This window comes from Myotis nattereri (assembly GCF_964212035.1).
Source record: "Myotis nattereri genome assembly, chromosome: 3".
NCBI classification, from domain to species: Eukaryota; Metazoa; Chordata; class Mammalia; order Chiroptera; family Vespertilionidae; genus Myotis; species Myotis nattereri.
This window is the reverse complement of record NC_138077.1, coordinates 69858292-69884993: the sequence shown is the minus strand read 5'-3', so window position 1 is coordinate 69884993 and position 26702 is coordinate 69858292. Positions and strand designations below refer to the sequence as shown.

Sequence of the window (26702 nt, the reverse complement as noted above, 5' to 3'; positions counted from 1 at the left end):
TCCTTTCCCCCCCATGCTACATGGATTTTGCCTTAATGATTTTCTTAACCCCAGCTAAATATCTGGCATAACAACTTTGTTTCTTAAACAGATCTCTAGCCCTAGCCGGTTTGGCTCAGTGGATAGAGAGCATCGGCCTGTGGACTGAACGGTCCCAGGTTTGATTCCGGTCAAGGGCATGTACCTTGGCTGCAGGCACAATCCCAGTGGGGCGGGGGGGGGGGGGGGGGGGTGCAGGAGGCAGCCGATTGATGTTTCTCTCTCATCGATGTTTCTAACTCTCTATCCCTCTCCCTTCCTCTCTGTAAAAAAATCAATAAAATATATTTTAAAAAAACAAAAAACAAAAAACAAAAAAATAAAACAGATCACTAAACTTGAGAAAATTAATATTCTAACTTGTCACATACTTTAAGATTGCTAAAAAGCACATACTTATCTGAGTTCTAATCCACTATCAAGTTCTTTTTCCTTCCTATGTTTGCCTGATCTATATGGCAAATTAAGAAAACAGTATGTTTGACCATTTGCTTTCTCCTACCATCTAGACATACAGAAAGCATATTTAAGGGTTACCTCTTAACACAGTCAGGGCATAACATGTTATCTTCTAGGTCTGGGGATGGGAAAGTACAGGCCGGTAAAAGTAAGAGAGAAATCATCTTCGTGGGAGTGTCAGGTACCCAGGTCTGACCTGCGTGGAACTGCAGGCGAACCCAACCCTTTTTGTCTGCCAAGAGATGTCTGCCATGGACCACACACCACCTGACACCTGGGGAGGAAAGAGAAGCAAATATAAACAGTGAAGGGCAAGTAATTGCTCCCCAATCCAACCTCTCAGCAACTCACTCTTGACTTGGCTCTTATTTTCTGTTGATGGATTGATTGAATGAGAAGCATGAAAAATGTAGACCAAAAGACATTATCTCTAACTTCACAGATTATATAGCATGGGGGATAACAATTACCTTTTTAAATGCTTGCTAAATGGTTTATATGTATTCATAAATTTATTAAGAACATTTATATTTACCTTCTATTCACTTTTCTTATTTAAAAATGAAGTAACTGAAGCTTACAGTGTTAAGTATTATAATTTTCTCAGAACCAAGCTATGGATCCAGGTATTGATTCACAACCCATTTGTCTAACTCAGTGGTTCTCAACCTTCCTAATGCCGTGACCCTTTAGTACAGTTCCTCATGTTGTGGTGACCCCCAACCATAAAATTATGTTCATTGCTACTTCATAACTAATTTTGCTACTGTTATGAATTGTAATGTAAATATCTGATATACAGGATGTATTTTCACTGTTACAAATTGAACATAATTAAAGTATAGTGATTAACCACAAAAACAACATGTAATTATATGTGTTTTCTGATGGTCTCAGGCGACCCCTGTGAAAGGGTCGTTCGACCCCCAAAGGGGTCGCGACCCACAGGTTGAGAACCGCGGGTCTAACTACTACATTGTACTGCTTTAAATATAAAAAACAGGCAAAATGATCTTTGTTGAAAGGCCAAGGAACAATCTAATTGGGGAGAGGGATATTTAAGACAAAATAAGGTAAGATATCGAGTGTTTGAAATTGAGAAAGAAGCAGTCACCGTGAGCTCAAATATTCATAAAAACTCCCATCAGACTGTAAAACAAGAAAGATTATGTTTAGCACTATATACCCGGTGATTAGACACACTCTTGGATCACAGTAGATGCTTAATAACTGCTAAATAGAGAGGTACTAATGCCATAGCTGGTTTGGCTCAGTGGATAGAGCATCACCCTGCAGACTGAAAGGTCCCACATTCGATTCCAGTCAGGGGTACATGCCTAGGTTGCGGGCCTCATCTCCAGTATGGGGCAGGCAGGAGGCAGCCGATCAACGATTCTCTCTCATCACTGGTGTTTCTGTCTCTTTCCTTCTCTCCCTTCCTTTCTGAAGTCAATAATATATATATATTTTAAAAAGAAATAAATAGAGAGGTACTAAAAGGATGAATAAGTGTGGAATGCTACTAGGTCATACGGCACATTCATGAAAATTAGAAAGAGGTGTTGCTGCTGGGTAAGCAGTTCTTCGGAGACAGCTATGTAACTGGACAGTGCTTTTGGAAATTAGCAAAACAGTGCCCATTCCTTTTCATAGGAGGGAGTGCTACTTGGAGAGCAGACAGTAGGTCAATTTCAGGTTCTGTCTGTCTTCCTTTTGGCTGGGTTCCTTGTATAATGAACAATGTGCCTTACAAGTCAGCCCTGGATAAAAGAGGAGCCAGAATACTTTTGGAAATGATGTGGAGAGGAAAAGAACTCAAGCAAAAATGAACGAGGACTTTTGGCTGACCTGAGCTAGGGTCAGCTAGAGATGAAAACAAAAATATCAAGGAGAGGAGGAGTTGGAGGACAACAAGGCTAAGTTATTCTCAAGATTTCTTAAGAGGACAGGGGCCCCAAACATTTTATTATTGCCTGCTTTTTAATGTGCCAAGTTGTATCTCATAAGTCTCACAATCATTCTATGAAATACAATAGTTGTAATCTTCATTTAATAAAACAGGATACCAGGGTTTATGCTCACTAACTTGCCAATGCGACAAATCAAGGAAGTCATAAAACAAGAATCTGGCCTGGGTGCTCTCCCTCCTGGAAGCACGCCTGTGCCTTTTTCTTTCCCTTTCTCTTCCTCATCACCTCCAGTCATATTAGCATTAGCTTCCTCACTCCCAAGCTCCAAGGGTCCTTCCTTTACCTCTATAACTTGTTTCCAAAGCCCAATTCTTCTAGAAATTACTTTTTCTACCTCTGTAATTTACCCAATAGTTGTTCTCTTACAAAAACAAAAAGAACCTGGCCCAGCTGGCATAGCTCAGTGATTGAGCATCGACCTATGAACCAGGAGGTCATAGGTTTGATTCCCAGTCAGGGCACATGCCTGGATTGCAGGCTCGATCCCCAGTGTGGGCCCATTCAGAAGGCAGCTGATCAATGATTTTCTCTCATCACTGATGTTTCTCTCTCTCTTTCCCTCCCTTCACTTCTGAAATATATAACAATATCTTAGCCCTAGCTGGTTTGGCTCAATGGATAGAGCGTCAGCCTGCAGACTAATGGGTCCCAGGTTTGATTCCGATCAAGAGTACATGCCCAAAAAGAAGGAGACATATGTAATACTTTTTGTAATACTTTAACCAATAAAAAAAAAAAATACTTCAGGAACAGTTTCCTGTATAGTACCATTAAATTTTCTTGAATATTCATTCATTTCAATTAGCCAATTTAAATTAATTTGAAATAAAGCTTATTATTTTAATTTTACTTGTCCTAAGTTAAGGACAGTAAATAACCTTAATTGGATTACTGCTATTAGTTCCTTTAAGTATTTTTAATAAGCTATTTAACTTTTGTTTAGGGAGGGAAAATATAAATCATTAACTTTTATTGTCCTTAGTTTCTAGGGTTTTCTAGATGACTTCAAACCCCTTGGCATTTATATTTTTTTAGATAGTTGTACATGTGAGTCAAGAAATTAGAAAAATGACTTTGTGGGTCTGTGCATACACTTAATAATAACTTTTCAGGACATTCAAGGCATGTATATTTAAATAAAACTTTGCTATTAATTAAAAAAAAAGAAGCATTGTTCTCCAGCTGAAACAAATTTTTTTGTTATATAAAATACTATTTTCTCACAATGAATTATAGTATAAATTTATCTCTCAACATGTGTTCCAGTTTGTTAAGACCTTTTCTAATCTACAATTTAAAATTCTGCTTTTTAAAAATATTTTACAATTTCTAGCCCAGCCGGCGTGGCTCAATGTTGAGCATCAACCTATGAACCAGGAGGTCACAGTTCGATCCCCAGTCAGGGTACAGATGCCCAATTTGCGGGCTCGATCCCCAGTATGGGGCGTGCAAGAGGCAGCCAATCAATGATTCTCTTTCATCACTGATGTTTCTATTTCTCTCTCCCTCTCCCTTCCTCTCTGAAATAAATAAAAATATATTTTATATGTAAAAAAATAAAAATAAAAAAAGAGTACATGCCCAGGATGCGGGCTTGATCCCATTGTGGGGCATGCAGGAGGCAGCCGATCAATGATTCTCTCTCATCATTGATGTTTCTATCTCTCTCTTCCTCTCCCTTCCTCTCTGAAATCAATAAAAGCATATTTTTTAAAAAATCTTAAAAAAAATGATCTGAACCAGGGCTATTCAAATCCTCATACTATGCTATGAAGAAAGCCTTGAGGAAAAGGAGAGAAAAAGACCTCAGGCTGGCCCTAGCTGATTTGGCTCAGTGGATAGAATGTGGACCTATGGGTTTAAGGGTCCCAGGTTCGATTCTGGTCAAGGGCACATGCCCCGGTTGTGGGCTCAATCCCCAGTGGGGGGCATGCAGGAGGCAGCAGATCAATGATTCTCTCTCATCACTGATGTTTCTATCTCTCCCTCTCCCTTCCACTCTGAAATCAATAAAATTATTTTTTAAAAAATAAAAGACCTCAGGCTGTGGCTGACCACATTATCAGATTATGCTTTTTCCCCACCTTATACTTCTGCTTAGTGATCAGAAAGGGGCAGCACTCTATCACCTGGCTTACAAGTTCATCCAGCAAAACTTGACTATCAATCAAAAGGTAAGTTTTCTATGAACCTAATATCCAATCTACAGATATTTTAATTAACTCTTTTCCTTGTACTACCTTTCAGTATTGGACTAATAAAAGTTAACCTTCTTTCTCTGGAATGGAGCTTACTGTTTAAAGTTGATCTTACCAGATGTTTGCAGCAGAAAATTCTCAACAGAAATAGGAATGCTGTATGAATTCGCAGACTTAGATAGCGAGCCTCTTGCAGCAATTCTTGACCATGCTGCCAGCATGGCCTCACGAGCTGAAGTTATCACTTCCACTGTATTGGTCACTTCAACGGTATTGGCCACTTCAACTGTACTGGCCACTTCAACTGTATTGGCCACTTCAACTGTATTGGCCACTTCAATTATACTGGTCATCTCAACCGTATGAGCCTCTTCCTCTCTTTTGCTCATCTGATGACTTTTCTTACTCCTTGATCTCTTGGTCAGTTTCCCCGAACATGACTGCAATGTGGCCTCCTCTGGTGTTTCAGCAACATTCTGCAAATGGCATTCATGATGAGTATTCTGTGAAGTGCTACTACCATAATGACTTCTGTATCAATTTGATCATTCTTTATACATTTACCCAAGTGGGTCAGCATGGGGAAGGTTTAGGAATGTTAGTTCCTTAGAGTAGTGGTTCTCAAATGGAAGAAATTGCTGATTGCTAAAACTGTGAGGGAGGAAGCATTGCTACTAACGTCAAGTGGATAGAGGCCAGGGATATTTAGTCTGCTAAACATCCTAAAATACACAGGACAGCCTCCAAACAAAAAGAACTTATTTGGCTCAAAATGTCAATAGTCTTGGTTGAGAAATCTTGCCTTAGAGCAAGCAAGGTTGAGGAGAACTTTTTTCGACCAAGGGCCATTTGAATATTTGTAACATCATTCGCTTAATATAAATATAAATTCATGTTGTTATGAAACAAGCTCCTAGACAACCTGCAGTTGTCTTGGCATGGCCAGATGAAATGATATCGTGGGCCTTAGATGGTTGGACATTCCTCACCCCTACCTTAGAGGTACAACATACTAGTATGTGGAGATGCTGGGAGAGGAGGAACAATTCACAGTCAGAACTCACCTTTACATTGTCTCCATGCTTCCTATTCACTCGCTTTCTTTCAAAATAAGCGTGTTCGCTGAGCCTCAGATAAACCTCTATTTTCTAAGAAATTTAAGAAAGAGAGAAAAAGCAAAGTTGGCAAGACTTTGAATATTTTCTCTGAGTGGCAGATATTCTCACCAATGTACTCACCCTACCATCGGTACTCAAATTCAATTGTTGGCACCAGTTCCGCAAAGTGTCGTGACGCACTTTATTAAATGATGGCAAATTAGTCGGCAAGGGAAGGATTGGTTTTGGGCAATCTTTGAATTGTTCATTCATTTGAGGAAGATTAACTGAGAAAAGGAGAAAACCAAAGTAGTAATAATTTAAAATTTGTAAGATTCTTTATAATTTTACCAAGTTCACACTTATTTCTTACAACCCAATTTATACATATAGGTACCAAATATTTCTTCTCATATTACAAATAAGATAACAGATTCAAGAATAAAGGACTTGTCCAATACCACATATCCAATAAAAATGACAGACTTGAGACTCAAATGTACATTTTGATATTCAAAATTCCATGGTTTTTAAAAAATATTTTTAATTGATTTCAGAAACATCAATGATGAGAGGGAATCATTGATCGGCTGCCTTCTGCACGCCCCCTACTTGGGATAGAGCCCAAAACCCAGGAATATGCCCTGACTGGGAATTGAACCATGACCTCCTGGTTCATAGGTAGTTGCTCAACCACTGAGCAACACTGGCCAAGCTCCATGCTTTTTACACTAACATAGCAACCTGTTGTGTTTATGGCCATCAACACAAGCTGAACAGAACATTATATTGGATGGCTCCTCCAAAATGTCTAGATCTTGGACCAATAGGAATCCAAGAAAGCATCCCAACCAACAATGGTCATCCTGTTTCATTTTTCTCTACTCAATCTGCTTAGCCACAATTTGTCATTATGTACTTCATCATCTGAAAATACATATTCAATGCCTTATATGAAGCACTAAGGAGATAAAGGGTTATGATGTTAAGAGCTGCTAGGTATTTGATCAGTAATTACTCAACCTAGCAAAATATTGCATGTTTTTCAAAATGATTTTATCTTCTTCATACTCTATGATCTCACTTGTAGATGGAATTTAAAAAAGCAGAACTCACTCATAGAAACAGAGGGTAGAGTGGTGGTTGCCTGGGGTTTGGAGGTGAGAAAAATAGGGAGATGTTGATCAAAGGGTATAATTCTTCAGTTAGAAGATGAATACATTTTGGAGATGAATGTACAGCATGGTGACTATATTAACAATATTGTATTGTATGCTTAAAAGTTACTAAGATAGAAAATCTTGCCCTGGTCGGTGTGGCTCAGTTGGTTGGAGTGTCATCCTATATGCAGGTTCCTAGTCAAGGCACATAACCAGGTCTTGGGTTGGATACAGGAGGCGATCGATTTCTTTCTTCCTTTCTTTTTTTCTTCTTCTTCTTCTTCTTCTTCTTCTTCTTCTTCTTCTTCTTCTTCTTCTTCTTCTTCTCTCTCTCTCTCTCTCTCTCTCTCTCTCTCTCTCTCTCTCTCCCTCCCTCCTCTCCTTCCTCCCTCCTCCCTCTCTCCCTAAAAGCAATAAAAACATCCTCAGCCCTAGCTGGTTTGGCTCTGTGGATAAGAGTATCAGCCTGTGGACCAAAGGGTCCCAGGTTTGTTTCCAGTCAAGGACACATGCCCAGGTTGTGAGCTCGATCCCCAGTAAGGGGCGTGCCGAAAGCAGAGATCAAAGACTCTCTCTCATTGATGTTTCTATCTGTCCCTCTCCCTTTCACTCTGAAGTTAATAAAAATACAATTAATTAATTAATTAAAACATCCTTGAATGATGATTTAAAAGAGTAAATCTTAAATGTGTTAATTAACCTTATTTTTATAATCATTTTACAGTATATATGTGTACCAATCATTACACTGTACACCTTAAAATTATAGTATTGTGTAAATATCTCAATAAAGCTAGAAAAAATTAATCTTTGTAAGAGGTATATAAAGTATGTATTAACCAAAATGAAGAGAAGGGTGAGGGTCATGGGTTGGAAATTTGAACTTCTAGCCAGTTGCCCCATAAGACTATGCTCTGCCCAAAACACTCCACATGCTGATTTTTGTGTGTCTTAAATGCAAGGCAGTACATAGTGCTTAGCAAATAACAAGCATGGGAGTTTGAGAAATCTCTTATTACGGGTAATTGAGGTGAGCTGGGCCTTGTATGGCCAAAGAAGAGAAAAGAAAAATCCCTTTTCCTGGCTTCCCTGAGCTGGAGGAGCAGCACACTGAGCAATCCTTATCATCTCACCTTTATCGCTTGTCCCAGGCGCTGTCAGCTTGCTGTCTGAGGTTGAAGAAACACTTGGTTCCATTTGATGTTCATTATGTTCCTCGCTTATTGGAACCAATGTGAGTATCACATTTTCTTCTTCTAATTCATCCTGAAAGAAATCCTGAAAAGCGTCAGTTACCAATTTTCATTTGATGCATACAATTAAACTGCTTACTTTCAAATCACACCTAACGAATACAAAACTGAGAAGGTGATGGAAAAAAATTACCAAGATTTCCTTAAATATGGTGTTATTAGCAGACCTTTTACTAGATTTTTTTAAAAAATGAGAAAATGGGTAAAAACAGATTTACAAGTGATAAAGAGGAAATAGAAAGACCCTACCCGGTTTCGCTCAGTGGATAGAGCTTTGGCCTGCGAAAGGGTTCTGGGTCTCATTAGGACCATGTGCTGGAGGCAACCAATCGCTGTGTCTCTCTCACATATCAATGTTTCTTTCTCTCTCCCCCTCTCCCTTCCACTCTCTAAAAATCAATAAAAAAATATCCTTGGGTGAGGATCACAAAAGAGGAAATTGAAGGGGTTTTCGGAAACCATTCCCCTTGTGGTCTTCCTTTCCATCAACTAAAACACTAAATACTTTCATTTTATCTCCGAAATCCATGTGAGATGTGTTGCTGCCTTCCCATCTTCCATCACATGATTTGCAACTCAAGCTATCATTAGCTCTCACTGGAAGATGCAAAAGTCTTGTTATTAAAAACCCATTCCAGCCAGGCCGGCGGGGCTCAGTGGATAGAGCACCGGCCTGAGGACTGAAAGGTCCAGGGTTCGATTCCGGTCAGGGCACATGCCCAAATTGTGGGCTTGGTCCCCAGCATGGGGCGTGCAGGAGGCAGCCGATCAATGATTCTCTCTCATCATTAATGTTTCTCTCTCGCCCTCTCTGAAATCAGTAAAATATATTAAAAAAAAAAAAAAACCCATTCCAACTCCATTCTTTCTTTAGATTGCTCTCCTGCCTGCTTAAAATACTCCCATCGCTTAACATTGCTTTCTGAGTAAATGACAAAACTCTCTCATGTAGCCTACACAACACATCCCTGAACAGTGTAGCCCTGCCATTCCAGCTTAAAAGCTTTCTGAGCTCCAGCCATATTGGCCTTATTTCAGCCCTGACCTGAGGAGAGAGCATGCATCTGTTTTCCTCCCTTTGCTATCACAGTAACTAACACAGTTCCCAGCACGGATTGGGCACTCAATGTTCTTCAGTGATCTAAGGACTGAAAGGTGAACTGGACAGGCAGGGAGTAACATTTACTGGTTTTGTAAACATGCACTATGCTAGATGCTTTCTGTATTTTCTTGTTTAATCCTTATAACATACTTGTAGTAATTTATTAGTTTTCCTATTTTACAAATTAGGCCACTAAGTCTCAGGAATTAAATGGCCAATGCCACAGAGTAACACATGCTTCAGTAAATCTCTGAACTTAGCTTTTTCTCTCAAAACCATCCCAGCCCTAATGGAATACATTTTTCCCACAGCAGCCTAGTGGCATCTGAAGCAGCCCTCCCTTTTCCCCATTTAAATAATCTCAATGACTTCCTGTAGCTCTCAAACTCCTAGCTTGATATAGGGATTTTACATTTGTATGCCGCTTTTTCAAAGCACTTCACACACATTTAAAAAAGCACTGACATTATTACTCCACTCTAGAGATAAATGGGGGCTCAAAGCAGCTCTATGACCTGCTTATAATCATATATTTAATGTTGGCCAATTCAGTCCTCTTCTAGCCTGGTACAGCAGCCCTGAAAATACCCATGAAACCTCAATTATATCCTCTCCGCCAGTCCAGGGTGACCTAAGCCTGGTCTGGAAACCCATTTGATACCAAGGCCACTGGGATTACATTACTTCTCACTCCTGGAAGAAACGAATTGGTCCCTTCCTGTTTGTCCTTATCCATGTTAATCTTTCCCATGTTCTTGGTACAGCAGCTCTCCTTCTTTTCCGTCTTTATCTTGTTGACCTACAACGTGCCTTTCTGCAAAATAAATCTCTTACTTTGCTCTATGAAAAAGAATCTTTGCTTTTCCTTTCTACTCTCGCCCAAGTAGACAGAGCCACAATCCCGTGAAAGAAAATAATTAACCACAAAAAATGTCCTTACACCCAGAAGTTAAGATTCGTGCATGGCAAGAGCAAAACATAAGTGAGCTCCAGAAAGGCCTTAAAAAGTGAATCTGCGGGAAAATTAATTTTATTTAAACTAAACTTACCTTTTCGCTTCTTGAGTTTGCCATTTCCAGGAGCACTCAGAGGAAGGCAATGGCAGCAGTGCTGAGGATACGTGCGGTTTACTCCATTTAACCACAGGGTTTCCAGCCTGATTTCTCTTTTTATAAACAAATGTCTCCTTCTACTTCCTGTTTCTCAAGAGCTCTTTTCTCTCTTCCCAAGCCCCGCCCTCCCACCATTATCTGACCGATGATGTTTTTATCAGTTTTATGCCCTATCTTATCTTACTAGGTGATCTTGGAATTATTGGGTAATTAATAGCATTCAGGAATTTTTAAAAAGAGAGATTTTTATTTTTAAGAAATAAAGACTTGGGGTGAAACTGGAAAAATTCTTAAAGACAAGTTACAATTGACCAGAGTAATTTCAAACATTTCTCAGAGAATGGCGGTGATGGATTGAATGAGGTTATTATGGAACGAATAAAAAGAGACTCACAGGTATTTTGTAACTGATTTATGCCCAGGGGTGTGTCACTCACTGGGAGATTAGATTTGAATTGTAGGGCTTGAATAACATAATCCCTTCTGGATTTAGTTCTAGATGTAAATATTAAGCTTGTAATACTGGGGAGCTGGGTAGAGGAAACGGTATGGCTGTTTAGAAGAGGAGCAGCTAGAGCCAAAATATTAAGGCAAGTGATGGACTAGTGAATGCTGAAGGAACTGCAAGCACATGGGAATCGCTGGAGCATAATGTCGGAGGCAGATACGACAAGAGGTGACCCTGAAGAAGCCACTCCAAGGAGCCAGAGCCACTAAAGAAATTATTAGCAAACATTATGGCAGCTTTGTCATGCAGGAGTCTCACGGGGCGCTTTCCCTGCCCTAGGAAAGTGGTTCAGTCCATTAGTCTCAGGACCCATGGAGCCCAGATGAGTTTAATTTAGTTTATATGCACTAAATTCAAAATGTGGTCTGCAAGGGCTCGGCTTCAGTTTACTAGAGAAATGACTGAAAAAATAAATTATGAGACCACACCCCAGATCTTCAGGATGTCTGCTTCATCAAGCCTTCAAGGTAAAGAATTACTTAAAGAAAAGTCACTTACAAGTCTGGAAGCATAGTCTAGATCAGGGTGTGACCAACGGTTTTGGACTAGGCAGATAATGGTTGGAATCCTGACTCCTTTCTTTCAGATTAGAAACTGAATCAACCCATTCAAACAGAAAAGCACTCCACCTATCCACTGGAGGAGGGGGCGGGGGGGCGGGGGGGGGGGGGGGGAGACGGGCGGGGGCGGGGGGAGGGAGGGAGGGTGGCCTGGTGGGCTTTACCTCAGTAATTTAGAGAGGAACTGACCTGGTAGCCTGAATTTATCTCAGTGCCTTAAGCTAGTCAGAACTTCAAGTGGGAAAACTATTTTATTACCACTTTTTTTTTTCTTAGCATTTATTACAACATAATTATCTGATTTGTTTTCTTGAGGTTTGTGTGTTGGGTTTTGGGTTTTTGTTTTTGTTTCTGAAAATATTATATTATGGAAAAGTTCAAACACATACAAAGCAGACCCTCTGTATCCATCATCCAGCATCAACAACTATGGAGTTCTAGCCAATCTCATTTCATCTCAACCATGAAAGGAACTACCAGACCTCATATCATTTTATTTGTCAATTTGGGGGCAGGAGACTTTTTCTACGTATAATTATTGTTAGGCCCACGGGGCAATACAATCCTTAATGGCCATTTGCAAGCTTCCCACCACAGAACCAAAAAACCAGGTAAAACTTGCTGGACACCAGGAATCAGGCCATACAAGGAATGGAAACTGTCCTGAAGGCACCTGACTGCACACCTGCATTCCATCCACATTCCAAGCAGCCTAGCCCCCAAACCCAACTGACCACCAGTTTCCCGCCAGTGACTGCAGAAGGATGAAGCTCCAGTTCCTGGGGACTGCCATCGTCGACCTAATGTCCCCTTGGCTAGGTGCTGTGCAGCCCTTCCCTTTAGGTATCCCATCCCCCACCTCCTTTCCCCACATAACTTCCATTTTCTTTAATCACCATCTGAGAAGGCTAGTTAGCCTCCCTGGGTGTGTTAACCCACCACAATGCTAACCCACCATGTTCACCTTTCAATTACAGTATCTTTTTTATATCTAAAAATAATGTTATATTTGCCCTACCCAATTTGGCTCAGTGGTCAGAGTGTTGGCCTGTGGACTGAAAGGTCTGGGTTCGATTCTGATCACGGCCATATACCTCAGTTGCAGGCTCCTTCTCAGCCCGGGCCCTGGTCAGGGCTCATTCCGGAGGCAGCTAATAGATGTGTTTCTCTCACATGGATATTTATCTCTGTCTTTTCCCTCTCTTCTACTCTCTCAAAAAATCAATGGAGCCGAAACTGGTTTGGCTCAGTGGATAGAGCGTCGGCCTGCAGACTGAAAGGTCCCAGGTTTGATTCCGGTCAAGGGCATGTATCTGGGTTGCGGGCACATCCCCAGTAGGAGATGTGCAGGAGGCAGCTGATCGATGTTTCTAACTCTCTATCTCTGTAAAAAATCAATAAAATATATTTTTTTAAAAAAATCAATGGAAAAATATACTCGGGTAAGGATTAAAAAAATAAATAAATAAAAATAAATAAATAATTTTATTTTTTGTTTAATCCTCACCTGAGGATATTTTCTCCATTGATGTTTAGAGAGAGTGGAAAGGAGGTAGAAGGGGAAGGGGGGAGGGAGAGAGAGAGAAAGAGAAACACTGATGTGAGAGAGACACATTGATCAGTTGCCACCTGAATGTGCTCCGACTGGGTCAGAGATTGAACCTGCAAACCAGGTATGTGCCCTTGACCAAAAATTGAACCTGAGACCTTTCAGTGCATGGGCCAATGCTCTAACCTTTGAACTCACTGACCAGTGCAGTATCTAAAAATAATTTTTTTTAAAATATATTTTATTAATTTTTCACAGAGAGGAAGGGAGAGAGATAGAGAGAGTTAGAAACATCGATGAGAGAGAAACATCGATCAGCTGCCTCTTGCACATCCCCCACTGGGGATGTGCCCGCATCCCAGGTACATGCCCTTGACCGGAATCGAACCTGGGACCTCTCAGTCGGCAGGCTGACGCTTTATCCACTGAGCCAAACCGGTTCCGGCTAAAAATAATTTTAAATAATTATTTAATATTATCAAAACATCCAGGTTGACAAATATCCAGCAGTATTATAGAAAAGTAAGAAGCTAGGAAAATTTCAGGACAAGTGGAATGGGGAAGCTGAGACAGATATTAAATGCAGTTTGGCCCTGACCGGTCTGCTCAGTGGATAGAGCGTCGGCCTGCAAACTCAAGGGTCCCGGGTTTGATTCCCGTCTAGGGCATGTACCTTGGTTGCGGGCACATCCCCAGTAGGGGGAGTGCAGGAGGCAGCTGATCGATGTTTCTAACTCTCTATTCCTCTCTTCCTCTCTGTGAAAAATCAATAAAATATATATATATATAAAAAATAATAAATAAATGCAGTTTGTATCCATCAAGTAAATCCTATCTTCCCTAAACCAAGGACACTTAAGAGTAAATGGTTTGCCCTCTCCTCCCCAACCAGAGGGTAAATAGCTTAAATCGCCCTACTCAGGGAGACAGATAACAAAAATCCAATTAAGTCCCATTTGCCAACCACACCCAAGGACAAATTAAAAGAATAAATCTCGTTTTGGTATATCAGCATAAAGCCAATGAATATTCTATTGATTCTATCCCAAGACCTTGCCTAAACGCCCAGCCTTTAGAACCCCTGAAAATGAAGGTCCCAGGGACCTTCTACGCTGTGACTGAATGCTGGCTATTCAGGTTTGCTACAGCTTCTTCCTGTCTTCCTCATCCCACCTAACCCCCTTTTGAGTAGAAGCCCCTATCAGCGCTGCTGCTAGAGGAGTGGTGCAAACACTGATTACAGATTCACGTGACTCTCTTACCAGTCCATGACACTCTTTTGAGTTAGCAAAGTCATCTTCATTCTCTTCATTCTCAGCATAGCGCCTGGATGATAAGGCTCTTCATTAGGTGCAACAAATTTCTCTAAGTTGTATTACACAAACTTAAGTTTGGGGCTTCAGTATATACCTAAAAGCTCAAAAGCAGGATGTAAAGCTATTTTTTTAAAAAATAACCTAGGTCTGGCCGGTGTGGTTTGGTGGTTGAGCAACAACCCATAATCCAGGAGGTCATGGTTAGATTCCCAGTCAGAGTGCATGCCTGGGTTGTGGTCTCAATCCCCAGTGTGGGGCAGGCAGGAGGCAGCAGATCAATGATTCTCCCCCGTCATTGATGTTTCTGTCTCTCTCCCTCTCCCTTCCTCTCTGAAGTCAATAAAAATATATTTAAAATAATAATAATCTAGGCTGTAGGGTAGATATATTAATAATAAAGAAAAATTGTTTATGAATACTTGCATTTTAATATTTATTTCAATAACAGGGTTCTGAAAGAAAAATGCATTACCTATTTCAAATATTTGCGAATGTATTATATTTTCAAAATCCTTTAAAAAAATAATTAGAGGAACATATTCTAAAGGGTAAATGTTTATGGAGCACCAATACATAACAGGTCAAAGTGGAATGACTCTAGTTGGGAAATAAAACTCATAAGACATCTGCAGAGCCCTAGGATTCTGAGAAACAGTTTGGCAACGATGATTCAGTCTCACTTCCAAATGGAAGGGACTGCTACTGAGTTCTTTAGTTTTCTGGGGAGCAAAATGAAATTGCACTGAAAGGTGTTCCCAACTTTGGCCGCATTCTCCATTTCAAGAAATTCCCACTTAAAAGGACTATTGAACTAATTTCTACTTTAGAGCAATAGTTACAAATCTTAACCTTCTGACTGAGAATAAATGGGCATTTTTGCTTTTTGTTTTTTTTCTTTTGAAGGAAAAAAAAAAACTCGTCTGAATCATGGAACAACAGTGTTTTGCTTTGTCTAGTGTTTCAAGGGCCAGCAAAAGTTATGCTCAGAAACTGAATTGTCTTTGCCAGCAATTTACTAGTATTTAGCCTGGGTTCTCTGTGGAAATTACAATTAATTTAGACACACATTTAATATGAGGTGTCTTTTTATGCTAGAAGGCACTTCGGAGAGATGGCATCCAGGTTAGAGCTGGCTTTCCAGCTGCCAGCACAAAAGTAAAAGTTCCTTGTTGCTAGAGCATGTTGCTAGGGAATGAAGACTTCAGTATAATAGGCAGGCTGATGTCTTTCACCTGGATTCTGGGATGGTTTATCACCCACTACCATCTATGTGAAATGAGAGATGCCCAAAGAGCCTTTGTAGAGGTTTTTAGGTTAGGGAAGAGTCATTTTGTCCAAATCTAAACTCTCAGATAGTCCTCATAAATTCTAAACATTCAGTCTAAATGTCCCCTTGCCAGAGTTGCTTCTCCACTTGTATTTATCCAGTAGAGGCCTGGTGCATGAAATTTGTGCACTTGGGAGGGGAGGGGGAAGAAGTCTCCACTTGTATTTATCCAGTTGAGGCCTGGTGCATGAAATTTGTGCACTTGCCGGGGTGGGGGTGGGGGTCCCTCAGCCTGGATTGCAAGAGGGTGCAGGATCAGGGCCGGGGAGGGATGTGGGAGGTTGGCCAGCTGGAGAGGGACCACAGGAGGGCTCCAGAGGTTGGCCTGGCCTATCTTGATCAGTCTGGATCAGCTGGACCCCAGCAGTAAGCTAACCTACCGGTTGGAGCATCTGCCCCCTGGTGGTCAGTGCACATGATAGCAAGCGGTTGAGCAGCCTTAGTGTATCATTAGCATATTACTTTTTAATTGGTTGAACAGCCGACCGGCCTACTGGACACTTAGTATATTAGGCTATTATTTTATAGATAAGCCCCTTTAGCTGTTGGGCTGCTGACTGCTTATCAATGACAACAAATGAAGAATGAAGATGTCTATAGTTGTGTCAAAACAACTTCGCTTCTAAAGAAACATGAGTTTTGCCCTGGCCATTCTGCCTCAGTGGCTAGAGCATTGGCCGATGGACTGAAGGGTCCTGGGTTTGATTCCAGTCAAGGGCATGTACCTTGGTTGCAGGTTTGGTTGCAGTGCCTGTAGGAGGCAACCAATAGACACATTGATGTTTCTCCTCTCTCTAAAAATCAATGGATGAGGATTAACAAAAAAATAAAAATAAAGAAAAATAAGTTTTTGCCCTAACTGGTTTGGCTCAGTGGGTAGAGCATCAGCTCGTGGACTGAAGTGTCCTGGGTTCGATTTTGGCCAAGGGCATATACCTCGCCATCCTGCAGGAGGCAATCAGTTGATGTCTCTCTTTCACATCCACATTTTTCCTTCTGTCTCTCCCCTTCCCTTCCACTTTCATCTTTTCCCCCTTCTACTCTTTCTAAAAATTAATGGAAAAATACCTTTGGGTGAGGATTAACAACAAAAATTTCCCCCTTCTTTCTTCTCCTTTCCACCTCTGCTCTCTAGGGTTGGGGGATCTTTGAAGATGTGGTCACTTCCACTTTTGCTTCCTGTCAGTGAGTTCAGACTTTCTACATGCAGGTTCCTTTGCCTCAGTCAGCAATGTCTTGGCAGGACTTTGGTGGACTCCAGAGCTGTTACTTCAGCACCAACTCGTAGTCTTTTATGGCCCTTTGGAGCCAAGGAAAATTTGGAGGGCTGGCCCGATTTCTATTGCACCTCATATTACACACACACACAAACACACCACACATGTGCTTATGGGCACAGACATATTTTTGTGGCTGTTAATTTTAATTTCCAAATGGGAAAAATGGCTCTTCTCTTGCCACCCCCCCCCCCCCCCCCCCCGCATCCCGCATCCAGACCATACCACAAGGCCCCTTTGCCATGGAGTTATAGAGTATATAACTTAAATTTGTCTCTTCCTTGAAACATTCTAAGAGCTTGGGACAGAGACAATGAAGGGGGTAATAGTTAAAACTTTATAGTAATTTTGGGGAGGTTTGTGAATTTTATGGAGGATTGGGGAATGTGACTAGATTTTATTCTGCCAGGGGCAGTGAGGAGGGGTAACTAAACAATCTTAGTGATAGGATTTATGCAAAGAGAATTTTAAGTTTATTTTAATAGGTTAGGGACAGGGAACTGTCTATAAACAGAACTGGAAAGCAAAGTAAAATTCCCAAATTAATAAAGAGAGGAAGGAAATAAAATAGAAACTTGAGCAATCCAATGTAAAAAGGGAAATGTTAAAAAAAGAAAACAAAATAACATGCATATACTAATAAGAAATAAAGTGTATCTTATTTATTACACTGAAACAAAATCATGCCTTTTGGCTTAATCCTACCGAGTTAAGAACATTAACAATAATTTGCACACAACAAAGTTCCTGAAACAGCAGATGAATTACTTTACATATGGAATTTAAGCATACTAGATATTTATGACTCAGAAGTAACCTTGGTCATATTTAAAAAGCAAAAATATACAAACCAGTTACAACTGGAAATGATACTGGCCCGAGTGCCCGTGTTTTCATCCCAGAGACACACTACAGAAATCCCAAGTTAAGACAACTTCGCAAAATGTTTTGAATATTAAGAACGTTTTTTGGGAAGGGACACAATTCTGAGGCAGGAGTTTAGTGAAGGAGCACAGACAGCTGTTTCTCCACTCCCCCCGTGAGGCTCAGTGCAGGCTCCCACCGTGAAAGAACAGAAGTGGAGTCACTTCTGTTCCAGACAGGTCATCGTTGGACGGTGTGAGTGACTTTTGCATCTTCACTGCAATGAATGATAGTTTGTGAAGTGCATGTCTATTTTAAAACATAGCTGTATCCCAGCAGACGAAGCAGCAGGCACTGTTGGTAGTCTGAGAGTAACATCTGCTCCCCACCGGTCTGGGCCCTGTGAGCAGGGAGCGTGCAGCCTGGAGGGTGTCAAGCAGCCAGCCCAGAGTTGCTGTCAGTGGCACCATGGAGTTGATTGTAGTCACCTTTCTACGCTATTAATTACAATCGTAGCCGTACCCTTTTTCTTGGCAATGGAAGCTTCTCGCTAATACCTTATTCCTATAAAGCAAATGAAATGATCGTCATCTTTAAAAATCCAAACAAGAAATGTCAAGAAACCCAGTGCTGGAATACCAGTAAAATTGTCCTTAAACTTTAGGATGGGGGTGGAAAGCGCATGGCCAGGTCCCCTAGGAATGGCAACTTCAGCCAGTTATGTCTCTATCACTTTCCTGTTCTGTGCAGCCTTGGGCAGAAGAAGCCTCCCGAGGGATTGTTTTTACCATTTCCCATGGTCCCAGTATGTCAGTAAAGCTATCCAACATAAATGACCTCAATTGTATTTAACTTCATTGGCATAGAATTGTGGCAGGAAGAGGACAGCCAGAAGGGGAAAAGACAAGCGTACACTTCCTGTGCCAGGTCCCAGGGGCTGCCACTCCTAGATGGTGAAGGGGGAGTCTGGCCTGAGACGCCCCCCTTCAGACTGCTATCCTCTACCAGCTGTGCTGGATCTCTGGTGTTCAGTAACCATGACACCAAAGCGGGGGGAGGTATAGATCCTTAGGAGCCATGACTGGGCTGCACCAGAGGGATTCTTTTCTCCCCATCTTCCCTGTCCCTGATGAAAATTCCCCGTAAGCATCCCATTATGCCACTTCTCCATTTGTACTTTCAGAAAATATCTCCAATTGCAGTCTCTACTTCTTTCCTCCCCTGATTCAACCAACACCAAATTTTCTATATCCTTTACTGCTTTGAATCTCTTATATCATCTAAACAAGTACATTATGTGTACCTTCTTCAAGCTTCACTTGGAATTAGGAAAGTTTCCCCAGGCACTCTCCCCATTAACTTCATATTCCAGCTTTTCTCGTTTCTTTTCCGCCTCCTTTAACATGTTCCCCCAATACTGCTGTTCCTTGAAGCACTATTCTGAGCTCCACTGCAACTATTACCTTTAGGAATATCTAAACAACCATCAGATAATTATCTAGAAGAAGATTTTTTTTTTTTGGCACCTATAGGAAGTGGCAGGCCCATTAAACATATGAAAGGTGGAATTTCCCTACGAGATTTCTTCCAATAGTTCGTACACCCCATCCTCTTTGGAATGTAAGCCTCAGTCCATGTACCTGCTTAAAACCCTTCAGTGGCCCATCTCCTAGGGATGAGCTGCTTGACTCAACTCCTTGTCCTCCCCCCAACTGCAAGTGTACATTTTTCTTGTTTACTCATTTTTTTTTTACAATATCTTTAGATAGGCATTATCATGCGTATGTTGTAATAGAAAATGGAGACTTATTTCCTGCAATATTCTGTCACAATGAACTACTTTCAATTCTATGTTGTCCTAAGTTCCTTCACAGCCTCGGCTCTGATCCCCATACTGAAAACGGACCTTACTGCTTTTCATCTAGTCAGTTCTTCCCTTACATTAATAAATAAATCTCTTTCTTTTATGCCAGTCACCACATGGCATCAAATGTTTACAGACGTTTACAAACCAATCATCCCCATTAGACTGTAGGCTACTTAAAGAAAAATGGGGGGTTTTTTGGAGTCATTATTTCTGTGTAGTGCATATATTTGTAATATAGTAATTATACATGTGTGTTTCTCTAAAATTATGGATCTCGAAATGGACATAAATGTTTTTTCCTAGGAAAATACTAATGGGTGATAATTTTCTTGAAATTCTTTACTGATAACTTTTGCTTGGAATACAGGGCTAATGAAGACGAAGAAACATGCATCTCTTGTCTCCCTCAACTAAAACCCAAGGGCCCACTTTTAGTTTGTAGAAAAGAACTAGGTAATTACCTATGAATGCATTTGGGGCACAGCATATTATCCTCCAGGTCTGGGGGTGGAAAGTTGCAAGAAGGTATCAAGAAGAGTGCACACACTTGCCCCGGTTTCTCAGGGACCCAGGCTTGCCCAGCATAAAACTGTAGCTGAACCCAACTCTCTGTGTCTGCAGGGAGACTCTGTCCATGGACCACACACCACTTGTAACCTGGGGAAGGAAAAAGAGGTAAGTATGAACAGAGCAAGACCAAATCATGTTCAAAAATTGCATCCTGGTCTTTGATTCTTTCTCAAGTGCTAGCTCTTGAGATATGAACCCTGGAATTCTAACTTGACCTGCTGTATCCTGTTCCCTTTAGAAAATAATGCGAGACAGTTCCTGTTATAACTTTAAAAAGAAACAAAAACTATAGTTGGAAGTGGTATAAGCTGCAAGTGGGTAGATGGTGGTGCTGGGGAGGCAAAACTTTACCTCTACAAATCTTAGGCTTTCAGCTGGGATTCTAAAAAGAAGACAGATTAATAAGAGAAAAACACTTTATTAATGCATGAAGTGCATGCCAGGTAGGAGAAAACACAACAAAACTGGACTCGAAATGGCGGCTTAGAATTCCATCTTGTATGACATCTTCTACAAAGAACAATATGTTTGTGGAGAAATGACAGGACAAAGGAAAGCAGTTTTAGGCCCCAAAGGGTGGTGAACTGTGGGGAGGTAAATACATGGGAGGACACTAACAGAGTAAGGTTGCTCACAGGTTCCTCTGGTACCATCTCTCAGTTGACAAGAGCGTCTCTGGCAAAAGGAGAATTTATGTCGTCCTCCCTTTAGGCAGAAAAGGGGAAGGGTTTTTTTCTGAGTTTAATTGCCTTCACCTCAAAATAAATTTCTTTATGTCAAAGAGTTATATTTGTAGGTGACGCATTCTGGTTTCCTTCAACAGAAAGACTAACCCCCCACCCCCCCACCAAAAAACTAACCCAGAGAGGTCTGGAATGGCCTTCATGAAATAGGTCCAAGGGTGTGAATACTTCAATAGGCAGTTTGTTGAGCTCACCAGTTTATGATCCTCCTTAATTATATCTTCTATAATTCTTTTTTTTTAAAATATATTTTATTGATTTTTTACAGAGAGGAAGGGAGAGAGATAGAGAGTTAGAAACATCGATGAGAGAGAAACATCGATCAGCTGCCTCCTGCACATCTCCCACTGGGGATATGCCCACAACCCAGGTACATGCCCTTGACCGGAATCGAACCTGGGACCTTTCAGTCTGCAGGCCGACGCTCTATCCACTGAGCCAAACCGGTTTCGGCCCTTCTATAATTCTTACAAAAGTATGAGGTAGGCATTATATTCTTAGCCCATTTTATGGTGTGAAAACTGGAAACAAGCTGCAACAATCTATCAGTGTTTCTCATTTAATGGATGTTAGAAGACCCAGGGCTTCAGCTCAGGCAGTTGATTTTAGAGCCTGCCCTTCTTTCTTTCTTTTTTTAAAAATCCTCACGGGAAGACATTTTTTCCATTGATTTTTAGAGACAGTGGAGGAGAAAGGGAAAGAGAGAGAATTATCAGAAATATTGATGTGAGAGGAACACATAAACTGGTTGCCTCCTGCACACCCTGACCATGGCCTGGGAGAAGCCTGCAACTGAGGTACGTGCCCTTGACCAGAACCAAACCCAGGATCCTTTGGTCTGTAGGCTGACGCACTATCCACTGAGCCAAAAACAGTTATGCTCTAATTCCTTAAAGAGGAAATAAATTAATTCAAACAGATTGCCATCCCTTTGTGATGACACCAGTAATTTAGAGCAGTGGTTCTCAGAGTGGTGGTCCCCTGACTAGCATCCTCAGCAGTGCTGAGAAAATTGCCAGAAATGCACATTCTCAGGCCTTGAATCAGAAACTAGGGATGATGGCAGAAATCATTAGCCCTTTAGGTCATTTAGATATGCCCTAAATTGAAATTGATATCAATTAAACTCCCTAGCCGGTTTGGCTTAGTGGGTAGAGCATAAGCCTGCAGACTGAAGAAGGGTCTAAGTTCAATTCTGGTCAAGGGTATGTATCTTGGTTGCAGGCTTGATCCCCAGCCCTAGTCCAAGCTTGTGCAGGAGGCAACCAATTGATGTCTCTCTCACATCGATATTTCTCTCTGTCAGTCTGGTTCCCTTCCACTCTCTGAAAAAATATGTCCTTGGGTGAGGATTAACAACAACAAAAAAGCCATTAGATAATAATATCAATTAAACTTATTTCCTCTGGCTCTGAACCAGAACCAGCTTTGATATGGGGCTTACCAGAGGCCTCCTGTGGCGACCTCACATTCTCCATCTTCCTAGACTTCCCAGTAGTGGCTGCAATTCTGCTCCAGGAGGCAAACACATCATCCGGGGTGGAAGTTGTCACGAAAATATTGTCCATTCCCTCCAGGAGAGCAGTAGCACCCCCATCAGGAGCAGGACCCCCCACTAGGGGACCAGTCAGTTCAGGAAGACCAAAACTGTCCAGACTCATTTCCCCCTTTTGCATCTTCAATTTCCTTTGTGATAATGTCAATATCTTTGCCTCCTCTGGTTTGACAGGAATAGCCTACAAGTAGAATTGGAGAGATTAAAGTGTTATCAGAAGTGCAGCCTCGCCCAGTTGGTGTGGCTTAGTGGTTGAGCATTGACCTATGAACCAGGAGGTCATGGTTCAATTACTGGTCAGGGCACATGCCCGGGTTGTGGGTTCCATCCCCAATCGGGGGGGCGTGCAGGAGGCAGCCAATCAATGATTCTCTCTCATCATTGATGTTTCTATCTCCCGCTCCCTTACTGTCTGAAATAAAATAAAATAAATGCAGCCTCACCCAGGCTAGTGTGTCTTACAAGGTTGATGGTTCAGTTCCTGGTCAGGGCATGTACCCAGGTTTCGAGTTTGATCCCTGGTTGGGGCACGTGCAGGAGGCACAGCTTGATACTTCTCTCTCCAACCAATAAAAACATATCAAAAAAAAGAAAAAAAGAAAAGAAAAGAAGTGCAGCATCATTTTTATTATTCTTTGCAGAGTTAGTGAAACCTGAGGACAGGGATGTTGTGCCTTTTTAGGAGTGGAGGGGGAAAGAAGGGCTAGGGCAATTCTTTTACTACTTATTCATACTAAAATAGGTAATTAGGGATGAGACCTGAAGCTTCCATTCTACCAAATTTCTTACAAATTACTCACCTTTTGATTAGGGTAAGCATATGCACGCAGCCTATTATATGTTTCCCATTTCTAAGACAAGAGAAAAATGAGTTAATAATTAGATCAAGGTTCCCATGCTTCCTTCCAGCCGCACTAACAGCCTGGGCCCTCACCTGGCCGCTGGTGCTCAGCTTTAATTGCTGGCACCAAGCCCTCACGACGTCTCGGTGAATCAGGTTAACTGGTGGCAAGTGAAGGGGCAGCGGAGGAATCGGTATCTTCTTGTGAATTCTTACTCTTTTATTTTCCTGTGCCATCTTTTGTGGACAAGAAGCTGAAGGAGAATGGGATAAAATTATTAATAATTAACTCTTACGTGACCCTTTAAAATGTCAAAAGTACAGACACTTTTAGTTATCATAGTACAGTCCCCAGTGTACAGTTAAATGATTTACCCAAGACCACAAAACCTCAAAGGCACAGACCTCACACCTAAGACTTAACACTTCTGAGTTCCCCAGTTTTTAATTCCTAAAACTCCCCACTCCTCACACACACTTGTGAGCTCCTTAACCCACAGATTCCAAGGAGGTTGCTTAGAGATAGTCCTTCCAATCCAGGGAAATGAGGGAAGTTTTAGACCTGCGATCATAAATATGCAGTGATGCCTTGTCCTCTCGCAAAACAGTGAAACCATTCAGCAAAGTGCTGCACAACCCCTGTTACCCACAGATCTGCCGGCCCACCCCATCAGGGCAGCACTGCTGTCCTGGCACACAGGCCTCCTCTCCTGCTACACCCCGCACACACCAGTTAGGAAAGGACTTAGAGAACACAGCTCCAGAACAGACACAATTATATCTACACTAATAATCACTAGCATTTACTGAGTCCATGTTACTCGCTGGGTATAGTTTGGAAGTTTTACCCAATCATTATGTATAAATTACAACTGAACTTCCACCCCTGTCTCAGCCTAGCAGATATTACCCTCGATTTTTAAAATAGGAAGTGGAGTTTCAAGAATGTTATTTTTTTTTAAATCCTCACCCGAGGATATATTTCCACTGATTTTTAGACAGAGTGGGAGAGGATGAGAGGAGAGAGACAGAGAAACATCGATGTGAGAGAGACACATCGATTGGTTGCCTCCCGCACGTACCCCAATCAGGGCTGGGAGCCTGCAACCGAAGAATGTGCCCTTGACCGGAATTGAACCCGGGACCCTTCAGCCTGCAGGCTGACGCTCTATCCACTGAGCCAAACTGGCCAGGGTGAATTTCAAGAATGTAATTTCAAACCTGCATCGGTCTGCCCCAAGTCATTGCACATCGAGGTCCTTCACTCCAAGCAGCTAGTTAAAACAAACATTTTAATTTCCATGGTCGAAAGTCTTTTTTTAAAGAAAGGTTTCATTGAGCCAGAAATGCTAGCTAAAAAGGAGACAGGTCTTGGGACATGAAGTCCAAACCACCAGCAGCTTGGCTAGGTGGAAAAGACAAACATGTCCATCGACTTGGGAGTTTACAAGTGTTTGTATACATTAAGAAGCAGGGAGGGGGAAGAAAGGTGTACAGCCACTTGCAAGAATTTACATTAGCCATCGGCAAGGCAAGGGGGTGGGAGAGAGTGAAGGGGGCCAGGACTGGGATAGGCCTCGAGTCAGAAAGCCCACACGTAAAGACACAGCGGTGGCCGGTGGAGTGTGATGGTGCTTGGCTAAAATAATCTGTAGAAATACGACCGGGAATTTAATCCAAGCTCCAACCAGACAGAATGTGAGCAGTCCTTTCTTAGCTGGCCTCTGGACATCAACAGACCCACAGTTCTGTCTCTCGCTACCACTCGGGCGACTGTAATTGAGGACATCTCAGAATTTTCTCCTAGTCAGAGTGGAAGCAAAATGATCATTAGAACCAAATGTACTGTGGGAGTTTGGGGACAGGAAGTAATAAGTTTTAAGAGGTGACTGAAAGAAGGCTTCAGGGAGGTGAGCTGTAAGCCAGGCTTCCAAGGAAGCATATGGCTTGCAGAGGAGAGGACAAACATACATTTCCTTTTCCAGAAAAGTTCCTCAGGCTTAAACCAAGGAAATGGGATTTGAGGGGCAGTGCACCTCTTACCTTTGTCATCTTTCTTAGATCTTTTCCGTTTGGTCTCCACCCCTGAGGTTCTTTGTTCACTTGGTTCGCCAGCAGCCCCATGTTTCTCTTCAGTTGGTACTGGTTGGGATTTTGGAGCTTTTTGCCGCTCCCCTGACTTCTTTGGGGACTTCTGCTGGGGATAGAAGAGCCAGCCAGTCATTCCTCTGGCGTCTGACCCACCACATCACATTATCTGCCTTAAGGTCATCCACACCCAAGACACCAAGACCGTCACTGAAGGCCATTGAACTCCGCTGGCAGCGTGTATTCTCTGGGTATCATCTTAATGCTCAGGTTTATGTATAAGGCAGCAAAACAATGATGGAGAAATGGGAGAAGGCCAATTTGAATGTACGAGAAAAGACACAAAATATAGATACAAATAAAATAGAGAAAATTATGCTCTGCTTTGGAGGAAGCCCTTATGTCACCCACATTATCCTTATGTCTCACCGGGAAGATTTCCACCCCCTGCCCACCTTATTTCTTTATTCTTGACCTCTTCCAAAACAATGTTTCCCATAGAGATGCTATACATCCATTATTGTTCTTAGCAGGAAAATATCAAGATAATCAAATGCCCTTAATACAACATATCAGCCTATTTTCCATTTCAGTATTTTTTTTCTACTACTCTCCATTGCCCCAATTTTCAGCCTCAGCATTCCTTTCCTTCCCAGCACAGTTACTTTGACCTAAAGAGATTTCCCTATCCTAGCCCGCTTGGCTCAGTGGATAGAGTGTCGGCCTACAGACCAAAGGGTCCCAGGTTCTATTCCAGTCAAGGGCAAGTACCTCCTCCCCGGCCCAGGCTCTGGTTGGGGTGCGTGTAGGAGGCAACCAATGGATGCGTTTCCTTCACATCAGATATGTCTGCCTTTCCCTCTCTCTAAAAAAATCAATGGAAAAAGATCCTTGGGTGAGGATTTAAAAAAAAAAAAAAAAGAATTGATAAATAAAAATAAAGAGATTTCCCTCAGCTCCACTCCCACCCTGTTCTATTTACATTTTAAAACTTACTCTTTTGGACTCTCACTTCCAGTTCCAATTCACCTGGTAATCCTTTTTAGCCTTTACAGACCATGGCAAATCTACATTATTTCCTCATTCCACCACTTGTCAGTTGCAATTTTACATTTGCTTGTTATATGATCAGTGCTTGTTACTCCATTTGATTGTAAGCCCCACCAGAGTAGAATTTCTTTACTTTTCATTATAGGCACTCAATACTCATTGGTTAATTGAATCAAAAGAAACAAGAGAACAGTGGG

At 41.6% G+C, this 26702-nt stretch overlaps 2 protein-coding genes across 2 annotated transcripts; both read right to left on the bottom strand.

The window, feature by feature from the left end:
* Nucleotides 1–572: 572 nt before the first annotated feature.
* Nucleotides 573–10351, bottom strand: DPPA2 (developmental pluripotency associated 2; the record flags this gene model as incomplete). The annotated part of the gene is made up of 6 exons (XM_081085995.1): nt 573–772; nt 4782–5142; nt 5731–5814; nt 5905–6050; nt 8057–8189; nt 10328–10351. 6 exons carry the CDS (start codon nt 10349–10351, stop codon nt 573–575), a joined length of 948 nt encoding a protein of 315 aa, XP_080942121.1.
* Nucleotides 10352–20115: 9764 nt separating this feature from the next.
* DPPA4 (developmental pluripotency associated 4) lies at nt 20116–25591 on the bottom strand (the record flags this gene model as incomplete). Its single annotated transcript, XM_081085994.1, has 5 exons — nt 20116–20315; nt 22416–22707; nt 23327–23377; nt 23461–23621; nt 25411–25591. 5 exons carry the CDS (start codon nt 25589–25591, stop codon nt 20116–20118), a joined length of 885 nt encoding a protein of 294 aa, XP_080942120.1.
* Nucleotides 25592–26702: the final 1111 nt, after the last annotated feature.